Genomic DNA, 21,418 nt, shown 5'->3' on the forward strand with positions numbered 1-21,418 from the left:
AAGAAAATCTTGTTGGAAACAAGAAAATTTTGTTGAGAGTTTTATTTTCAAACTCTACAATACGCAATTTGAATTTAATCGAAACTATAACGAGGGAGTCCAAATACCATTGGGAAACCAGAAAAAAATAAATTAATACATGAAGTGCCAAGATTAGATATTCCCGAAAGTAACTTTCATTTCTTTGCTTGCTTTCACTCTTTTGGATATTAATTCAATTCTTCTGTGTTGCTCTAGAAAATCCTCATTCCTCTTTCAGTCCCTTGTGTAAAACATGTATCCCAAAATTCTCTAAACAAAAATTTCTCAATTTTAGTTCTTCTTTGTCTGATGGGTCATCTCCCAAACCCCAGAAAAGTCTCCTCTCTTCCGACAAACCTCAAATCTTGAAATTGTAACCCATACCCACATCCCCTTAAACAGATTTCATTACATAATCATTCATATCTTGTTCAGACATATAAAAGAAAGAATCTTTACTCACTTTTCTTGTTTTTCCTTGTTGGGGCATTGAGTTTCCACTGAACTAAGCCGATATGGCAGCTGCACTTAGATCGAAATCATCGAAACACACGGCCTCTATGGCTATTACCCACTTCAGATATTTTATCATCAATGATTTTCACACGGCTCATTTACCCAATTTCCATTTGTGTAATCGAACCAAATGGGACAATTTGCTCTCAAACTCTGGTCATAGTTCTTCTTTATTCAAACCTGTATCGTTTCGTGGTGAATTCGTCGACCGATGTTATGATAATTTGAAGAATTCACAGAATTCAAATAGGAAGAGTAAAGAGAAAATTGGTATGTCAAGTAACTATGGGGAACCTCCTGAGATTTGGCAACCACCTGGTGAGGGAATTGTGGTTCGTCCTGGTGTGAAGTTCGTTCAGGTGGGTGAAGGGGAAGGTCCGGGTTCGGGTTCTGGAGGTGGGTTTGGTTCTGGGTCAAAAGATGGGTCTTGGGGTGGATCCACTTTGGGTACCCAATTTCCCACCCCAAAGCAACTGTGTAAAGGACTTGATAAGTTTGTAATTGGACAGGATAGAGCTAAAAAGGTAATCTTTTTCCAAGTTCCCTCTTTTGGAACTGATAATTCTGGGTACCCTTGTCATAGATAAAGATAGTCTAGTCCTTGGTTTATGCTTGCTTCACTGATTGCAATGTGAATAAAAGAGCTCATTTTGTGTCCAAGGGTGATTGAGATCTAGTAAAAGAGACTATTCTTGAGCTGCTAGAGTAACTTTCTTTATCATTTTGTGATTGTAGGTTCTGTCTGTCGCCGTATATAATCATTACAAGAGAATATATAATGACTCTTCACATAAGTGGTTAGTTTTAAACACTTGCATAATTCCCATGCTTTTTTCACCTACTCCCTTCCCTGTATTTTATGTTTCTCCATTTGACATGGAAGATGAAGCTATTTGGACCATTGGAACTCAGAAATGGAACTTCCTATACCTTTTCTATTCTTCTAATGCTATTGTTTAAATGTGGTACCTAGGCCTGCAGGAAATGACAGTAGTGAAAAAACAGATGGAGTAGAAAATGAATCCGTGGAGCTTGAGAAGAGTAACATCCTTTTAATGGGGCCAACAGGTTCAGGTAATCTTTATAATTGTCCATTGCATTTCTTGAGGTCTAAAATGTGGTAAAGAAGCATATTAGATAAACACGCCCTTGAAGTATGAAACTTTAGATTCATCAACAGAGAAAAGTTTTTTCCCCTTTCTCCTGCTTTCTTTTTCTTTTTAGTTGTGTAATTTTTCAGAAGATACTGTGAGGTGCTATTGCTTATAGTGGTGATATGATGGTCTCAAACTAATGCTCATTATCTGCTTCATAATGTCCACATGTGCGCTGATATGTAGATAACTTTGACTATGTATATTGAAGCTAAAACTGTGATGATGAGGGTGCCACCTGAATTTTGCTTTTTGACTATGCTTAAGTAATTTTAATGCATCGTTGTCCTTTATCTTTTATCGTTTTAGTCCATCAACGTATCCTGGCTCCCTGCTTTTTTCATTGGAGGGGGAGGTGTGAATGAGTAGAGCTCTAACATTGTCATTATCATCGGTAACAGTGTGATCCTTAATTTAATAAAAATTACTTTTTCACTTGAGTATTTTGTGTCATATCAAGGACAGGGAAAACTTTACTTGCCAAGACCTTAGCTCGATTGGTGAATGTTCCCTTTGTAATAGCAGATGCTACGACACTAACTCAGGTATGTTGTTATCCTGTCACCTTGGTAGAGATAGGAAACTACTCTCAGCTTAATAATCTTTCAATGGAATCAATATATTTCTAAATCTTGTTCCCTTAACTGTAAATTATGTCAACACTATCCTTAAAATCCAAATTTCTTATTTCAATACATAATTTCCCCCTTGTATATTTGTTAGTCTTGCACATAAATTGTGTTTGTTAAATTGTTTGACATTTTCTTGAGCCGAGGGTTTTATCGGAAACAACCTAGCTACACCAAAAAGGTAGATGTAAGGTCTACGAACACCCCACCCTCCCCAGATCACACTTGTGATATACTGGCTATGTTGTTCTTAAATTGTTTGAAATTTGAAGATTGGAGATCCCATAAGCCTTGGGAACCGTTTGCAGATAGTCTGTTTGAGGCCGGGGTTAGTCCGTGTAAGGTGAGAAATCTAAATTAGCTCTTTTGGAGCTAACAACTAAAGAGGTTTTGTGTTTGACCCAGTGTAAATGTAGAATGGAGAGGACCTGTCTTCATCTATGAAGGTGAGAGTGTTTTGAGCACTAGTGTTGGCATTGAAGACCATGTAGTAGATTGGTGCACGTGAGGAACTTTTGTGGGGACAAATTCATGGTAATGGTTCTCCTTAGAAGCTGAAATGAGAAAGATGAGAAAAGAAGTTCAAAATAGTGAGGTTGTAAGAAGTTGGAGAATAAAGAATTGCTGCTCTCATGACGATTAGGCAAACTCAAATTTCACATTTCAACTTTCTGGAACTATGGAACTTCACGAGTCTACTTTTCAAAGGGTTATTACAATGAGCCTAAAGACAAAAATAGATAGGTTGTTCTTCATATTGACATTCAAAGACTATTGACACCTAAGCATGTGTATGGATCAATGACACTTGGTATCCGAACTTTAGGCCATCATGAAATGAGATGCCACTGTTAATTTAAGTCTATCTTGAGATTAAATAACTAGAATTTCCTGGTGGCTAGGTTAATTTGGTCTGATCATGTTTACTATTCCTTGCTTACCCTGTTTCCAGAGCTTAATCACTGAAGCCTTTCATAGAAGTAGAGTAGCAGAAACCACATGATGTTATCATTAAAAATGGGGATAATTACAGTCCAATGCCTTTGGGTGATCTAGTTTACAAAATAGCCAATAAATGTATAGGTTTTGTATATCTAAGTATAATATACATATACTATACATATAAAATACATACCTATACATAATCAGTGGACAGGTTTTGTATACATCAGCCATATTGGTAAATAAGTTTGGCCAAACTGTACATATTGGTAAATTTCCCATCAAAAATAGTTGTCACCTTGATAAGAGTCCTGAAGCTGTGGGTTTCCATTTAATGGTATACTTGTTCTGAAAAATCCAGTCAATGATAATACTTTTTACTGCAGGCTGGATATGTTGGAGAAGATGTGGAATCTATCCTATATAAGCTCCTCACTGTAAGTACTAAACCTGTTGATCTCTTATCTTTAATTTATTGTTCTATTCCTGGTCTTTTTTGGAAAAAAGAAAAAATTACCATTGCTATCCTAGCATCCTTGGCAACTTATGTGTATTCTTTAAAACTAGCTTTTGGGATATAATGCAGATTACTGTTATCTGATGATTTTGCAGAATGTGACAGATGAAGCCTCTGAATATAAGAAAATGTTCTAGTTTATTTCCTATTTTACCGGAGCTTTTTGAACTTTGTGTAACAAAAGACTTAGTAGACGGAGTAGATGTAGGATCTTTTGTCTCTTAGCAATCAGGTGGCCAGAAGTCTATAACACCAACTGCAACCTTTTTTTTTCTGTTTCTATGCGTCTAGTTATTTGCATATCATACAATAGTGTCACATTTTTTCCCGAGATCACTGCAATATCTAACTAAGCGAACTTAGAAATGGAGGAATGAGAAGTGGTTACTACTTGTGAAATGGCCGTGCTTCTTGATCAGAACGCATGATTTTGCGCATCCTTTCCAGTGATTTCTAGCCTTGATATGAGTTGTCATTTAATTACTCTGGTCTGATATTATTGCAGGTTGCTGACTACAATGTAGCAGCTGCTCAGCAAGGCATAGTGTATATTGATGAAGTTGACAAGATCACGAAAAAGGTTAATGTTGACTTATTGAGTGCTTTTTTTTTAATTTTCAGATTTAGCTGATTCCTCTTATACTGATATTTCCAGGCTGAAAGCCTCAATATTAGTAGAGATGTCTCAGGAGAGGGTGTCCAGCAGGCATTGTTGAAGATGCTTGAAGGAACAGTAAGTGTATAGCTTAGTTCTTGCTTGTTAATGGTGAATTGATCGCCACAATCTGTTACCAAGTGTGGATATTATTTAATGTTGCAAATGTAGAAGCAACTTTGACTGCTAATGGCTCATTAACATTAGACCTAGACAAATAGCTTTTGTATATGACAATAATCAGGCTGTTATGGAAGGATCACTTGAGATTTGGAGGCTTAGTATTGGTTGCTTTATCTAACCAAACTATATAAGCTGCTTTCTTTAGATCCCACTGACTGGCTGAATGTAGCTCATCTTCTATGAAATAACTTTTATCTTGCTGGTGGCCTTGATACTTGTTTCACGTCTTTTTTGGTTTCCTGCAACAGTCTGCATGTGGTAACTGCGAGTCCTTTTGCCCTTTCTGTTAGTTTTATTCCAGAAGTGGTAGTGGTGGTTTTCTCTTGTAATATTCTTTCCTCTTTCTTCTCGATTCTGAAGATTACTTGAATCTTGTGTGTCCAATGCATTTAGAAAAGGAAGGAATAGTTTTGTTTTGTTTTCTCCTTTCCATTTTCACATTTCTATTATTATCTATCCTCATTCAAATGACCTCAGGGTGATCAAAGAATGGTCTGATTATTTTAATGACTAGACTTGCAATAGGGGATCATGGTTTGATCTATAGTTCAGTGGTAATGATTGGAAAAATTAATGGTTACATTTGTTTGTTACTATAATTGGCTTTCTGTTACTTATCCCAAAATTAACAATAACAATGAGCTTTCATTGCAGATTGTCAATGTGCCGGAGAAGGGAGCTCGGAAGCACCCTAGAGGGGATAATATTCAGGTAGGTTATAAAAACATTTCATTTTGGGATTAAGATATTTATACGCAATCAAGAAGAATTTGGAGTGTCCTGGGAGGAAAAATGTTTATTTCTTGGCTCTGTAGTGTTAACGGTGTATATGGATGTCTTCAAATGGATAAAGATTTGTATCCGATAAGATAATTTGATGTGCTTATGAGTTTGAGTTTAGGATGAATTAATTTACCTTCGTAATTATTTACTGATTTCGTAACTGAGGTATAGTGACTGTTTCATTTGGCCTTCTGTTAGTGGGCGGATGATAGTTGTTCTGGAAGAACTAGTTAAGAGATCTTTGGCTAATTCTTTTGTCTAAGTTTATCTTCATATTTATTTGTTAACTCTTTGAGCCTTTCATATCGTTGGACGGCCCTTTTTTCTTTTGGCATGCTAGGTTTTACAGTTGATTTGATGTTTCAGATATGTATATCTTTGAACAAAAAGTTTCTTATAGCCCAATTGTTTATGTCATTACAGATTGATACCAAAGATATTCTCTTTATATGTGGTGGAGCCTTCATTGACTTGGAGAAAACAATCTCAGAAAGGTCTTCTACTTTTGCGTCATAGTTTTATCTCTTTCCTTTAGTCTGATATTCACCTTATTCCTGATATACTTGTTCATGTTTTCAGGCGCCAAGATTCTTCTATAGGATTTGGTGCTCCAGTTCGCACAAACATGAGGACTGGTGGTGTTACAAATGCTGCTGTGACGTCATCTTTATTGGAGACAGTAAGTTCTTCTGAACCCTTGCAGCTCAGCAAACCTTCCGGACTACAAATACTAATAGTTTCTTTAGCTTGATTGTGGTTGTATTTTGCATGATCGTAGATGTAGCCTCCTTGTTAGCTGAATTGAGAAACTGATGTCTATGGATTGCTGTGCTTATTGGTCAATAAAAATTAGTTACATGTGCATCAGATGAAGTCAAATGTATGCTACAAAATGAACTGAGATATTAATTTACTTATGTGAAACTGTGCTATTGCTGTTAGTTATCATTATTCTTCTGCATCTCCAACACGTTTTTTCTGGAATTTGGTTTTTCCCTGCATTTGTAGTTTGAGCATATGCAGAGTTGTTTGTGTTTGACCAATTAAAAAAGAGAGTTGTATGTGCTTGTGTTTCATTTTCTTCCTCTGGCTTGTTTGATGTCAGTTAAATAAAGTGATATTTGTCTGAGATCTTTAAATGTATTATTTTGCCACTTTAATATGGAAAAAGTTCTGACCCATATAGTACTTCATGTAATTTCAAAATATTTAAGTTTCATTTTTTTGAAATATAGATTTCTATGACCAATTTAGCTCTTTATTCTTACTTTTTTATGGTAGGTTTTGAAGTATCTACTAATCATAGTACGTATTCTCCGATTATGCAGGTTGAAAGTAGTGATCTAATATCATATGGTCTCATACCTGAGTTTGTCGGGCGATTCCCCATCCTTGTTAGTCTGTCAGCTTTAACTGAGGATCAACTTGTGCAGGTAATGACTAGTGTTTCCCTAAAATTGGTTCTTTGGCACTAATTGCATTGTGCACATTATTATGATTTGTATGGGAAGCTGAGTCTTCCTTTGCTTGAATAAGGTGGAACTTTTTGTACATAAGTTATGCCATTGGGTTTAATCTTTCAGTATTTTCATCCAGAATATGAGACTATAGGGAAAATTTAGATTTTTCTCTTCTCACTGTTTCAGTTCTTTGCAGGTTCTAACTGAGCCAAAAAATGCACTAGGGAAGCAGTACAAAAAGATGTTTCAAATGAACGGGGTGAGTGTTTGCCTCTCAAGATCTTTTCCGTCTATGCAGAAAGATGCATCCATTTATCTTTTTTAAACCCTGTCTCATTTGGGCAAGGAGCAGAGGTTGGAGCTTTTCTAGGTTCCCGTTAATTTGATCAGGATGTTACTTCTCTCATACTTGGAAACTTCTTTCTCAGGTAAAGTTGCATTTCGTTGAAGATGCACTAAGATTGATAGCTAGGAAAGCAATATCTAAAAATACTGGTGCTCGTGGATTGCGATCCATATTGGAGAACATTTTGATGGATGCTATGTATGAGGTATGTAGTATGCCTCTTTTCCTCTTCTTTTTCTCTGTGGACCTACAGCGTCTAGTGAGGACTGTTAGCATATACATTCTGTAGTTGTTAATGCTGACCTGGAAATGAATAAGTTAATTATGTAAAGCACACTGCTTGCCATTATGATATTCAAATACACATTTGCTTTAGTGTGCTTCTCTTCTAAGTTGCTCGGATACTTCACTTTCGGTGCCACAACATGGATGTGGGATCCATACCCGATTTGGTCAACCGTTTTGGGTATTTTGACCAAACTCGACGGAGAAATTCAGTACAGATACAATGATTCTGTAATCAAAACAAAAGCTAAGGTAAAATTGAAGAAAATGGAGTATTATGTATATAGAAATTTCTGTCATTCATTTTCCTTGTATCACCTTCTGGGATTCTCCTCTTGATGTGTATTTTTTCCTCATAATACCTTGTAAGTTTCCCACATAATGTCTCATAATTTAGACATATAACTCGATTTTTAGATATTTGAATTATTTTTAGCCGAATCTCTACACTCATAGCTGTATTCCTGAATCTTAAAATTTAGATCATGAAGGATCTGTCTCCCATATCAGACACTCGCACTCGAGTCCGAGAAACTTAGCTTTTCTTTGGCTGGGGATTATATTGCTGAATGTAATGTTCAAAATAAAATTGATCAGACCATGGTGCTTATTTCAAATTTTGAACATCTCTATGATTGTGCTTAGAACATGCAGGTTGAATTCTGTGCATGTTTATATTATAAAGTATGTACTGGGTTAATGGCAAATACTTGTTGGTTTTCACCTAGTATACTATGAAAGCTTTAGCTGACATATTTTTTTGTAACTAATAAACAGAAAACAGTTTATCAAAATTTAGAGGGTATCATCTAAACAAAACATAATAGCCTAGAGAGATACATTCTAAATAAACTGTAGCCTGTTGCTTGACTCCCTCAAACTTGCTTGTCCTGTATTTTATTTCCTTTTGTCGTTCTTCTGCTAACATATTTCTGATTTGTATGTCTTGCAGATTCCTGATGTCAGAACAGGCGATGATGTAATAGATGCTGTTGTAGTTGATGAGGAGTCTGTAGGAACTGAGGGGAGAGGATGTGGGGGTAAAATCCTTTATGGCAAAGGTGCATTTGGCCGACATTTTCCACAGAATAGATCAAAGGATTCTGAGGTAAGTTTAACTTGGCATGATCTAGTTATTGATGTTTTATTGCAAATACAATGTCAAATTATAGTATTTAACATTTTTCATGTTGCACTACTACAGACAAACACGGAGGGGTCTGATGGAGACCATGAGGCGGAACAGGAGCTTCCTTCCATTGTTGCTTTGTAAATGTTCTGTGAGGTGTATTTCTGGTCTCACTTGTGTACAGTAATCTAAATTCAAATAAACAATGTTATTTAAATAGAACTCAATGTGCTTTCATACTGCATTTTGTTGTGTTTTACTGTTATATTACTATATTCTTTGATCAGCTCTAGCTATATAATTCATGAGTTGAAAAGTGCCACCCATCTCAACTTCCCTCTTGGCTACTATTTGAACAGATTATACATCTTATGTTCTAGCCATCCCTTAGAAACACAATTAGAAATGACCTTTTTTAGGGGAGTCTTGTCGTAACAGGTAAAGTAGTTATGTGAGAAGGATTTTCAAGCCGTGGAAACAAGCTCTTGTAGAAATACATGGTAAGACTGCTTAGAATAAACCCTTGTGGTGGTCCGTTCCTTTTTCAGACCCTGCGTATAACGGAAGTTTAGTACACCTGGCTGCCCTTTTAGTCTATCAGAAACAGTCTCTTTGCCTCTCAATGTAGGGATAAAGTTTGCGTATACACCACCTTCTCCAAACTCCACTTGTGGAATTACATTGGGTATGTTATTGTTGCCCTTTTTATGTATTTGCTTGGGTACGGCATCTGCTCCTTTATGTAGTAGACACCCTACTACTCGATGTAGTAATAGAACGGGCCAGCTACTTTTCAACCCTCTAATTGAAGAATAACCATTGTCTTGGAGTTTCAACTTTTACAAGTGAAACTCCATGAACTTGACTATTTTTCAATTACATGGGTTGAAAAAGTGAATTTGTGAAGTTTTTCCTAACGGTCCAATTAGCTATCACTTTGAAGAGAAAGTTTGGTGGGGGAATCAATGTATGGTCTATCGGTTAATGAAGCGGATGAATTATAGTAGACGATAGTTCAAATTCCGATATAGTAAAAATAAATGTAATTCTACTCCTTTCTTTAGTGATTAAAAAAAATGGTGAAAATCTGGTGGGTACCTTTATTTGGAGAGAGTAATGAGGTGTATAAAATGATATGTTTGGTACTCACACTCTGGCATTTGTTTAAACCATAAGATTTCTTTTTGTTGTAAAAGTATGGGAAGATGAGCACGCAAAGGTGAGAGAGATCTAGTAGTCTCCTTAGAAAGCAAAAGGAGTAGCAAATTGCATCATTTGACTGACTATTATTAAACAACAACCTCCTCCACTAATTATTGGGAGAACTAATTTTATAGGTCACTTACTATATATAAAAAATTCATATTTTTTTTATCAGAAATTTTTATTTTTACACATAAGATTAAAATGGATGGAGTAATTATTTTTTAGATTCCTTCAACGTATCTCTTCATCCCACTTTATTACTATGGTGCATCGTGTACTTATAATTTCAGATTGCATTTGAAATGAATTATTATTTTTTAATTAAGAAGAGTGAGAAATAAGAGATCTTTTTTTTTTTACATTTGTCCAATTCTACATCATGGCGTCACCTGCAGCCCACCGGCCATCTCCATAAAGAATAAATCCTTTTCTTTTTTAAATTATATTTGTTGTTGGATTGTTTACATTTGTTGCTTAATTTGGATAGTAAAAATAATAACAATATTAGCTGTACCAAAGTATGACTTAATTCCTAATTAATCATCGATCAATGCATATAAATCACGCCGTTATTAAACCTGTAATATTTCTTTAATGTATCAACCATTAAGCTATTCATAGTTCATGATTAAATAAATTAAATTCCAAGTCTTTTTTTTGGTATCTCACTTGGAGTTTGATACCTCATTAGAACCCGATTATATTTATGTAATTAGATAATTTTTTCAAAACAAAATACGGATAATAAACTTTTTACTTTTTTTTTTTCAGAAGACCAAAAAACAAAAACAAAAAACGCCAAATAGGCAAATAGCTGTATTGGGAATTTCAGATAGCCAAAAAAATCACATCAAAATAGCCAATAGGTTTCTAAATTAATCATTTCCATTTAAAATAATAATAAAAAAACAGCAATTAAGAAAAATCATTGGCCGTCAGATAAAGTATCTAACAACAAATTATGTCGGGGATTTGACGGTGATCCTTATTTCTCTCGCAGAAATTCAGAGCCACCTTGAGGGGAAAGAAGGGGGCGGGGTGGTGGAGGAAAGGAAAAAGTAGTAGTTTTTCAGGGAGAAAAAGGGCTTTTTTGGTTTGGTTGTTTATCAGAATCCGTTACCGATCTTTCCTTTCTTTTCTCCTATTGCTTCATCTTTCCGTCAATATCAAGAAATGTGAATTTTGCGATATGCGCCATTTGTGACTTGAAATTTATTGGGTGGAGAGAAAGATTGAATCTTTTTCTCTATTTGATAATTGGGTCAAAGTGGGTTGCTTTCAGATTTTTGTAAGGAGCAATGGAAATGGAGAACATTGAGTGTGTTTCGTCAATTGATGGCATTGAAGATGAAGAGATCCAGTTATCTCATCATCATCATCATCATCATCCCCATCAATTTTCTTCTGCAAAAACTCATAATATTATTCCTGCCGGAATTGCCCCTGCTAGTGTACATGAATTGCTTGAATGCCCCGTTTGCACCAATTCTATGTATCCACCAATTCATCAGGTCTTGTCTTTTTCTTTTTTGTTTGTTTGTTTGGCTTTTGTCCCTTTTCTTCTTTGTGAGATTCGTTTGTTTTCATTTTTCCCGATGTAAAGGTTTGGTTTTTTATGTCTTCAATATTAATTTTTTACTGTTGTGTTGATGGACAATGATGTTAAATGTATTGGAAAAGGTATGTTGATCTTTGTGCTATTTTTACCTTATAGTTGATTTTGTTAGAAATTTCAAACGCTCTTTTATCTCTTTAGAAATATTGCAAACTTTAGATTGACGTAAAAGCATGATGGGGGGTTGATAGTTTTGGTTGTGGTATGCTGAGGAAGTGAGGACGATAAAAATCTTTTTTGAGGATTTGATTAGTTTTATTTTTAATCAATTTCAGAATATTTAAAGAATTGATGATCATCTTGTAACAGCTTGAGTTCTCGAAAAATGACTGCAGATTATTGGATATGCTGTTTACTTTGTGACTGTTCGGTGTTCGCGAAATGACTGGCAACTGAGTTTGACTGTTTTGCGATTTACTTGGTTACTTCAATTACTTCATGAATATGAAGAGAGATGATTTGCTGCTTGTTGAATAAACATATCAGCTTTATGACTCTGTACTTCAATTTGAATCCTTCCATGAGAAGGATTAATGAGAAAGATTTAGTCAGCTCCTTGCACCCAAAGATGTGGGATGACAGTCAATGAATTGGGTGAAAATGATGTGAGACCAGAGTTCAAATTTTAGCTGAGAAGAGAAAACTTGCTTGGTGATTTCTAAGCCTAAGTGACAGAGTTACTTGATACTTATGCTAGTAGAGATTGTAGGTACACGGTGGAATAGTCTAGGTGTGTTCTAGTAGGTCCAAACACCACCGTTATGAAAAACATAGTCTACTCCCTTTAGTGATGACTCAGTATAGCAGCTCTGTGGGGGAGTTACACTTGTCACATCTGCTGCCTGTGTAGATTGGTTAGAGTCATGTTCTGCTTATTAATGCATTTCGAAGCTCATTGTCTTTGATTGAGATTTGTGCAGCCTTTTACGCTTTTGCCATTGGAGCATTGTATAGGATCAAACTGGTGTAGTCTTGGAAGGTTGGATCAATTTGGTCCTATATATGTTCACATATGTGGGATAGGGTTGTCAGGGAAAAGAAATGAGGCTTCTGTAAGGAAGGCACTCAATCTATGGCAAACCACATAAGCCCTACTACCCTCACCCCATTGAATAATAAAGAAATAATCACATGAAATTCCTCCTCGCTGGACAGAAAATGAGTGTCTTCAGAAGATGGAATAGTAACTCTATGTGCAAGTTTGATGTGTTTGTATAACTGCAATTTAAGAAGGTAAATCACATTGCTTCACTCTGTAGTCATATGTCCAAATTTTCTTGGATAAGTTATAAATGGTACTCTCGGTGAGAGTACTTCAGCTATGGCCATCCAGGAAATATCGAATGCCACTAGGATTGTATAAGCCAAAATTAGAAATGCATCAGCATATATAGGTATCGTCTTTCTAGTTCATTTATAGGAAGCCTGTCAGTAGGTATAATCTTTGAGTATATTTCAGGTGACTTGATTTATTATCATTATTTCAGGTGACTTCACTTGCAATTCGACATTGCTTGATTCTAAATCCACTAGGAATTCTATAAGCAGAAATAGGAACTCCTCAGCATATATAGGTGCTGTCCTTTTGTTTCATTTTAGTAAACCTGAAGTACAACCTGAGAGTATATTTCAGGCGACTCGATCGAAATTCACATTGCTTGTATCTTATAGAATAAATGTGCAAAATTTGTTTCCTGTAGAGATCAAGCTGGAGACTTGTCACGCGTAACCGCAGTTGACTAAAGATCCATCATGGTTGAATCACAAGGAAGAAAGATGGTAGTGTAGGGTAGAGTAGATTCGTAATTTGCATACCAAATTATTATCAATTAGTAAAAGAAGGCTTTGCTGGCTAAATCTTATAGCGGCCTGCTTTCCTACATCATATAGAGTGGAAGGCATGTCCTTGGAGAATGCTGGGCTTGTATAACCACTAACGAATATGTGTCCTCTCCTTTCCCTAGAGCTTTCTCATTTATTAAAATTTGTTTTGTTATGATTCTCCTTGCTCCTAGTAAATTATTTTTTTTTATGATAATTTGGTGCATAAACTTGGTGACATATGACAATCATCTATGCATTTGTTCATTTAGTCTATAAAATTAAAGTTCTTACTGTGGTGAAAGACTTAAAAGTTTGTTTATTTTGCAGTGTCACAATGGGCACACGCTTTGTTCTACCTGCAAAACAAGGGTCCACAATCGATGTCCTACATGTAGACAAGAGCTTGGTGATATAAGGTGCTTAGCACTGGAGAAGGTTGCTGAGTCACTTGAACTGCCTTGCAAATATTTTTCTTTGGGATGCCCAGAAATATTTCCATATTACAGTAAGCTCAAGCATGAGGCACTGTGCAATTTTAGACCATACAATTGCCCATATGCTGGATCAGAGTGCTCAGTGACTGGTGACATCCCTTATTTGGTTTCACATTTAAGAGATGACCACAAAGTGGATATGCACACGGGATGCACATTCAACCATCGTTACGTGAAGTCAAATCCTCGAGAAGTAGAAAATGCCACATGGATGCTGACGGTAAGTCCAGTAACTTTTTAGCTTTTGAAGTTTACTAATGATGCTCAGCATAGCATCATGATTCATGTGTTGTATGTTTCATGCTATTTTGGATTATGAAAGTTTTAAGTATCCTTTTTATTTACCCTAACCACCAGGATGCTGACAAATAGAACTATAATAGTTCTGTGGATGAATTATTGAAATGGGAAAATGTGGATAACCAAATTATACTGTGACCATTTCTTAAGGTTTTGGGAATACCCTGTATTATCTTGTTCTCTCTTTCTGCAATATTTTCTCTCATGTTTTCTTTGATAGGTTGATCCTTTCCTAGAGACTCTTTTAAGGAATACATTGGACAGTATTATATCATTCTATTGAAGGTCACATGTCTCTCATTTATTGGATATTGAGTTTCTGAATAGCGACATAGGAAGAAAGGCATCCTGATGATGGTCTTTAAATAAAGAAAAATGATCTTCATGATGTCAAAGGAGGTGTATTGTGGCATTTTACTTTAATATATACAAATACAACATAGGTAAGGATGAATTTTAAGGCATGCCATGTTTTAGTTTTTCTTCCTAGACATCTTGTGGTTGCCTGCATTCTGCATAATGTCATTTTCTCTCTTATTATATATATATGGTGACGTATCCTGAGTTCATTCTCATTGACCAACCCTTGTTGCTCTTTTCTCAGGTCTTCCATAGTTTTGGACAGTATTTCTGTCTCCACTTTGAGGCCTTCCAGCTTGGTATGGCCCCTGTTTATATGGCCTTTCTACGATTTATGGGTGATGAATCTGAGGCACGAAATTACAGCTATAGTCTCGAAGTAGGAGCAAATGGTAGAAAGCTCATATGGGAGGGAACACCAAGAAGTGTTCGAGATAGCCACCGCAAGGTCAGGGACAGTCATGATGGTCTAATAATACAACGTAACATGGCACTTTTCTTTTCTGGAGGAGATCGAAAGGAGCTAAAACTTCGAGTTACTGGAAGGATATGGAAAGAACAGCAAAATCCAGAAGGTGGAGTGTGCATACCAAATCTGTGTAGCTAATTTATTTCTCGGAGTGATTGTTTTTTTTTTTCCTTTTCCTTTACTTTTCCCTCCCCTATTTTTTCCTGTGGATGTATGTGTGTGACTGTGGGTGTAAAGAGACAGGCAGCAATCTGTTTGTACCCTCGTAACTTCATGCTCTGCCCAGCTACACATCATTGTCCCTCAAGATTTAGTCATATCAATTGTTAATAACCATCTTACAGCTCCTTGTGTTGTAGTGTCATCTCGATTCTCGAATAATTCATGATATTAGAAGGAATCTATCATTAATGTAGGAAGTAGGAAGCCAAATAATTCAAAGATGAACCTAATGCATGGCTCCTCCGTGAAAAGAGCCAACCCCAGAACATGTTTACAATGAAATGATTGGGGAGAACTACCCAGATTCACTGAATTTTTAGTAGTTCTTGATCAGTTAAAGGGGACAACAATATAGGAGGACAGACTAAATTGAAGAAGACATAGTAAGGGCAGTTTTAAGGTGAATCTTGCATATAAATCTTAATCAACCTGGTCAACAGTTACATATATGGAGCTGTAGAGCAGTGTGGAAAGTGAATGAAGGTGTTGATTCAATGTTAGATATCATACAATACCTGTAGAAGCTATGACTTTTGATGTTTTTGTTAACGGTAAAGATGGCCTAGCACAGCCTTTGTGCTACACACATAATATTGTTGCCATTCTAAAAAAAAATAAAGTGTATCCATTGAAAGCCTAGATGGGAAGTTAATGCTTCATAAGATTCAACTACATGAATACTTTGATTAAAAAACATTTAACTACGTTAATAACACTATCATACAGGTCTCACGGTACATTCACAAAATAACTTGGGTATGAGTTAGATTTCACCAGATATTGTTGCATTACAATTTGTTACTCACCATTTACTTAAAGATGATCTAAAATTCATTCATTTCATGTCCATCTAAAGTACAAACAATTTTCCACTAGCAATTTATCATAAGAGGATCATAGTACGGGCTTGCAAGTGCGGCAGAACGAAAAGAAACCTACTATGTTTCTCATTAATTGTCACCAACATATTTTATCATGCTGCTACCTGATCAAAGTGCACCATCACTTCTAGCTTCTGTAGCAACCAGGCTCTCAGCTTCTGCACCCTCACCAGCAGAACTAGCCTCCACAGCAGTTTCTTGAACAGTCTCACCAGCAATTGTTGACTGCTCTTCAGGCTCCTTATTTCCAAACAATTTAGGACTATTTATCAAAGAGGAAACAGCAGCTCTTGCACTGGCCTTCGCTTTTTCAGCTGCTTCAGCCTCCCGGTCTGCGGCCTCTTTCTTCTCCCTTTCGATATCCTCCATGAGCTTGGTCAACTCCTCATCTCTACCTTCCTTCGCCAGGGCTTCTCGAACAAACTCTTGCAACTCATCAGAGAAATCAGCTGGATCCTGCCTCAACATTCTATCCACAATCTTAAGCACCTCATCATGCTGCCCAATCTCAAACAATGCATTCATCATAAACTTGTAGCTATTATCATTCATCCTGAGCTTTCCCATCATCAGGTCAAAAAATGATTTTGCTTCATCAACTTTACCAACTTTGACCAAACCATCAACCAACCTATCATAAACCCCAAGATTAGGCCTCAATTTAGACTCAACCATGGTCTTAAAATACGCAGCGGCGTCATCAGGCCTAGTTTCTTTAAAGCAAGTATCCATCAGCAAAACAAACGTGAACTCATCAGGGCTGACCCCCTTTTCGCCCATATCCTTATAGAGCTCCTCAGCCTCACCCAACAAGTCATTTTTGCACAACTGCTCAATCAGATTATTGTAAGACAATGTGTCTGGTCTACACCTCTTCTCTCCCATGCTATTAAAAACATTAATTGCATCTTTAAACCGTCCCAATGCACAATAACCGTCCACCATTACATTAAAGCTACCCAAATTCACAGTCAATCTTTTTGGAGGATCGTGCTCATTCAGCATCCTAGCAAATAGCTTCAACGCCTCATCAAACTTCCCATTCTTGCTTAAAGCATCTAGAATATAATTAAATGCCACAGCACTCATCTTAATCTTAGAATTCTCACCCACAGCTTCCTCATAACGCTCCATAGCCTCCTGCTCCATTCCCCTCAAGAAATAACCTTTCATTAAGCTCCCATAAATCACTCCATCTGAAACACTCCCTCCTAATTTCTCCTTCAATTCTTCATAAAGATCGAAAACTCCATCTGGATTCGAACCCTTAGCATGTCCAGACATCAAATAACTATACACAATCGAATCAGCACTAAACCCCTTGGACAACATTTCCTCCTTCAACTCCATCGCCCTATCAATCTTGTTATTATCAACAAGCCCTTTAATAAGTATCCGATACGTAGTCGGGGAGGGGTTAAATGGTGCATTATTTATGAGCTGCTTGTAATGTTCCATAGCCATATCCGTTTTCCGGCAATCCATAAAAGCCGTGAGGAGCAGATTATGTGTGACAATATTAGCCCCAATACCAGCTTGCGTAATGAACCGGTGAAGAGAAAGTAGATCAGAATATCGGGACTGCCGGAGTTGCGCAGCCATAACAGCGTTACAAGTAAATATAGTAGGGCGGCAATTGGAGTAGACAGAGTGCCGCGTGTACAAAGCAGCTTCATCCAAATCATTCTCACGAATCAATTTGAGAATCCGATTATGAAGATTAAGTCTATTACCGGATAGTACAGAAACAGTTTCAGGGATCTTCGGTGCATTCGGGTTATTGTTGGAGCTAGGGTTTTGAGGTGTAGTGGGACGAGGTTGGTGTTGCTGACGGAGGGAGGATAAAGGAGGTTCAATACGGAGTCGGCGTTTGCGTTTACGGCGTTCGGCGGCAGCCTCTTCTGGAGTGGCAAATGAGAGGAGACGGAGGGAAATGAAGGAAGGTGGTGGTTGAGGGCGGCGGAGATAATGGGGTTTTGCTAGGGTTTTGAGGTGATGGGTGAAAAAAGTGTGCTTGGAGAGAGCCATCGGATTAGGGTTCTGTCAGGGTTTAGCAGTGGCAAAGGGATTGGAGAAGACATAGAAAAGTGTTAACAGGCCGGGTTTTCCTTAGCTAAACGACCAACATCATTTACAAAAGCCCAGAGTTTATATTTCAAGGCCTAATAGCTCGACAGATTTGCACAAATAGGACTATTGTAATTTGCAAGTATTCAACCAAGTAGAGGGTCTCTCGGGTTCGAGTCCCTGAATATGGAGTTGTCTTTGTTAAAAAATATTTTATCTTTTTAATATGAGATTTTTCAATGTTATTTCGAATTTAGTCGGAGTCCAATGTGTGATATCGAACACCGAATGGAAAATCAAAAAAAAAAAAAAAAGAGTAAGCATTGGTACAACAACATATTAGTGTATTTCAAGAGGTCTGAGGAGGATAGAATATATGTAGATCTTACCTTTATTCAGAAGTGAGATAGAGGGACCCTTTTCGATAGATTTTCGACTCAAAATTAATAGGTTAGAAAAAAACATCTTTTCATTGAGATTTCTTTTGCACAAATTCTTTTAAAAGGGATAAAAGTTGAGCACCAAAATACTTGGGGTCGTTTGGTGTAAGGGATAAACATAAATAGTCTTGGATAAGAAAATAGTCCAGGAATAAAATTTTGGTGTCTTGTTTGGTTGGCAAGTTTGAATAACTTATCCCACCATTTATACTATAGTGATGGGATAAGTTATCTCATATACATAGTGAAATAAGTTATCCCACCTTATCACAAGATAACCAATCCCAGGATTAGTAATTCTGCAATAACTTGTTCCCAACCAAATAATTATTTCTTGACAAATTTAACAATAACAACTTATTCATTGTAATTTCACAAATGGAGACTTAATTTTTAATAAATTTGAATGATCAAAATTATTAATGAATATATTTAAGGACCATTTTAAACCTACCATTAAACATAATTATCCACTTTTGTCATTTTTTTTCTCTAAATTTGTGACCTCCTAAATGCTAATGCTATATTGCTAGTTATTTCCTATGTAAAAGAAATTCAAAAAAGAGCTAAAATGTAGGGACCTTTACATGAATATCAAAGAAAATTGGCAATAAGACTCTGAAAATCAAAAAAGTAATAAATCACCTAATTTGAGTCGTATGTCCCTTTTCAACATGAGTCTGCTAAAACTCCATTAATGGAGGTTATCAGTACTCCATTAATGGAGGAAAAATAGAAGAGAAGCAAGGAAGAAGAAAGCTTAGAGAGAGATAGTGAGAGACGTCTGAGTTTAGAGAGAGGAGTAGAAAGAGAAAGAAAGATCTTCTATATCATTCTTTCTAACTGATACATGTATATATCTATATATGTATGTGTACTGTATTATGCATTGTGTACATATACACTCTAACAGTATCTGTAACTAACTAATAACTAATTAGTTAATATCTAACAATCAATTAACTACTCTTGTTAGCTTAACTACCATTTGTTAGCCATGGTAGCTTGACTAACCATGCCTTTTAGTCAACACTCCCTCTCAAGCTCATGGCTTAAACAAGTCCAGTACTCCTAGGCTATTCAGTAGTAGTTGATGTTGGGCTTTGCCAAGGCTCTTTGTGAGTAGATCAGCTAGTTGATTTCCAGTGGGTGTGAATTTAGTTTTCAAGACTCCTTGACATATTTTTTCCCTTACAAAGTGACAATCTATGTCTATGTGTTTGGTTCCTTCATGAAATATTGGATTTGCAGCAATTTGTATGGCTGACTTGTTGTCACAGAACATTCTGACTGGGAGTTCAATTTGAATGTCAAGTTCTTTGAATAAACCAATCAACCAAGTTACCTCAGCTGCACAATTTGTCATACTTCTAAATTCTGCTTCTACTGAACTTCTGGAGACTGTCTCTTGTTTCTTAGACTTCCAGGATATGAGGCTTTCACCATACTTAATCACATATCCAGTGACTGACCTCCTGGTCTCTAGACATGCACCCCAGTCTGAGTCACAATAGGAAATGAGCTGTTCTGATGCTTCTAATGGCATGAATAGCCCAAGCCTTGGAGCTTCTTTGATGTATCTGACTACTCTAAGTGCTGCATCCATATGTGATTCCTTGGGGCAATGCATATATTGACTCAGCTTCTGAACTGAAAATGCAAGATCAGGTCTGGTCATAGTAAGATATAGAAGTCTTCCTACTAGCCTTTGATACCTGTCAGGGTCCTTCAGAGCAGGATCTTCATGTTCTCCTTTTGGAGTAATAGCTTCATCATATTTGGCTGAGGTCAGTTTTAAATTTTGTTCAAGTAGTATAGTTGCAGGCTTGGCTCCCCCTAAACCAGTTTCAGCTATTAGTTCCAGTGCATATTTCCTTTGAGATAGATGTATGCCTTTGCTGGATCTAGCAACTTCAATCCCAAGGAAAAATTTAAGTTCTCCTAGGTCCTTCATCTTGAATTTCTTCTGCAGATCACTCCTTGTGCAGTCTATCAGATATTGTTTGCTGCCAGTGATTAAGAGATCATCCACATAGACTAGGACAATCACAATACCACCCTCAACTTGTCTAGTAAACAATGAGTAATCATAATGGCTCTGGATGAATCCCAATTGTACCAAGGCTTCTATCAATTTGAGATTCCACTGTCTGGGAGCCTGCTTGAGGCCTAGGGCTGTTCAAAACCGTCCGCTATCGATAACCCAACCGCAAAATTGGCTTATTGGCTTATTGGTATTGAGTTATCGGATTAACGGGTGGGGAATGGATTTAAATTTTATAATTAACGGCTTATCGGTGTGGGGAACGGATTACTCAATTTTGTTATTGGGTAAACCGTTAACCCGTTAAGAATTTATTATATTTTACTATATTTTTATCCCTAAACATATAAAATATGTATGATAATTATAATTTATAAATCTAAAATAAGCCTCAATAGACCAAACTCATTTAATTAAACAGGCCAAGCCCATTTAAAGTATACTCAGCAACTAATTACTAAACATAATTTTCCCTAAACCTAAATAAGAGTATAAGAGATTCAGAGTGCCACTTTGCCAGTTGCCCTCTGTCTCATCTCTATTCTCTCATTCTCTCTCAAAGCTCAGTGTAGTGTTAAGTTGTGTATACTGTGTACTCTTCTTGACTGCCATGGTGGCTTGAAATAATTTAAACTAGTTTGATGTTGCTTGAGCATTGATTGGTCTCCAAGATGTCAACAGAAACGTTGTGGCTCCAAACTCCGGCGAACAACAGGCTATGCGCCGTTTCTGCCCACCCGTGCCTGTTACACCACAAAACAACCAGATGGGTCAGGTATCTTCTTTCTAAATTCTTTTTTTTTTCGTTTGGTAGATATTATAAATATGTATTTATTTTCTAAGATTTGTGTTTATCTAGATATTCTGGATTATATT

General features: G+C 36.6%; 3 protein-coding genes across 4 annotated transcripts; 2 read left to right on the top strand and 1 right to left on the bottom strand.

Annotated features, from left to right (window-relative positions):
* The first annotated feature begins 159 nt into the window (after window positions 1-159).
* Window positions 160-8,864, top strand: LOC129894329 (CLP protease regulatory subunit CLPX1, mitochondrial). Its single transcript, XM_055969970.1, has 15 exons — window positions 160-1,061; window positions 1,273-1,334; window positions 1,511-1,611; window positions 2,157-2,236; window positions 3,649-3,699; window positions 4,285-4,359; window positions 4,435-4,512; window positions 5,272-5,328; window positions 5,824-5,894; window positions 5,980-6,079; window positions 6,729-6,833; window positions 7,057-7,119; window positions 7,289-7,411; window positions 8,444-8,599; window positions 8,696-8,864. The coding sequence occupies exons 1-15, from the start codon at window positions 537-539 to the stop codon at window positions 8,762-8,764; spliced, it is 1,716 nt and encodes a 571-aa protein (XP_055825945.1). The 5' UTR covers window positions 160-536; the 3' UTR covers window positions 8,765-8,864.
* Window positions 8,865-10,759: 1,895 nt separating this feature from the next.
* On the top strand, window positions 10,760-15,235 carry LOC129895936 (E3 ubiquitin-protein ligase SINAT3). 2 transcript variants are annotated; one of them, XM_055971725.1, is made up of 3 exons: window positions 10,760-11,337; window positions 13,593-13,979; window positions 14,664-15,235. In XM_055971725.1, the coding sequence occupies exons 1-3, from the start codon at window positions 11,125-11,127 to the stop codon at window positions 15,024-15,026; spliced, it is 963 nt and encodes a 320-aa protein (XP_055827700.1). In that variant the 5' UTR covers window positions 10,760-11,124; the 3' UTR covers window positions 15,027-15,235. The 2 variants fall into 2 exon arrangements, with proteins under 2 accessions (XP_055827700.1, XP_055827701.1); XM_055971726.1 differs by lacking the exon at window positions 10,760-11,337 and adding an exon at window positions 11,388-11,506.
* Window positions 15,236-15,791: 556 nt separating this feature from the next.
* Window positions 15,792-18,180, bottom strand: LOC129895610 (pentatricopeptide repeat-containing protein At3g49240, mitochondrial). Its single transcript, XM_055971341.1, has one exon. The coding sequence runs from the start codon at window positions 18,017-18,019 to the stop codon at window positions 16,100-16,102; it is 1,920 nt and encodes a 639-aa protein (XP_055827316.1). The 5' UTR covers window positions 18,020-18,180; the 3' UTR covers window positions 15,792-16,099.
* Between the last annotated feature and the right edge of the window lie 3,238 nt (window positions 18,181-21,418).

Source organism: Solanum dulcamara, chromosome 7, assembly GCF_947179165.1.
Source record: "Solanum dulcamara chromosome 7, daSolDulc1.2, whole genome shotgun sequence".
In the NCBI taxonomy this organism is placed as follows: Eukaryota; Viridiplantae; Streptophyta; class Magnoliopsida; order Solanales; family Solanaceae; genus Solanum; species Solanum dulcamara.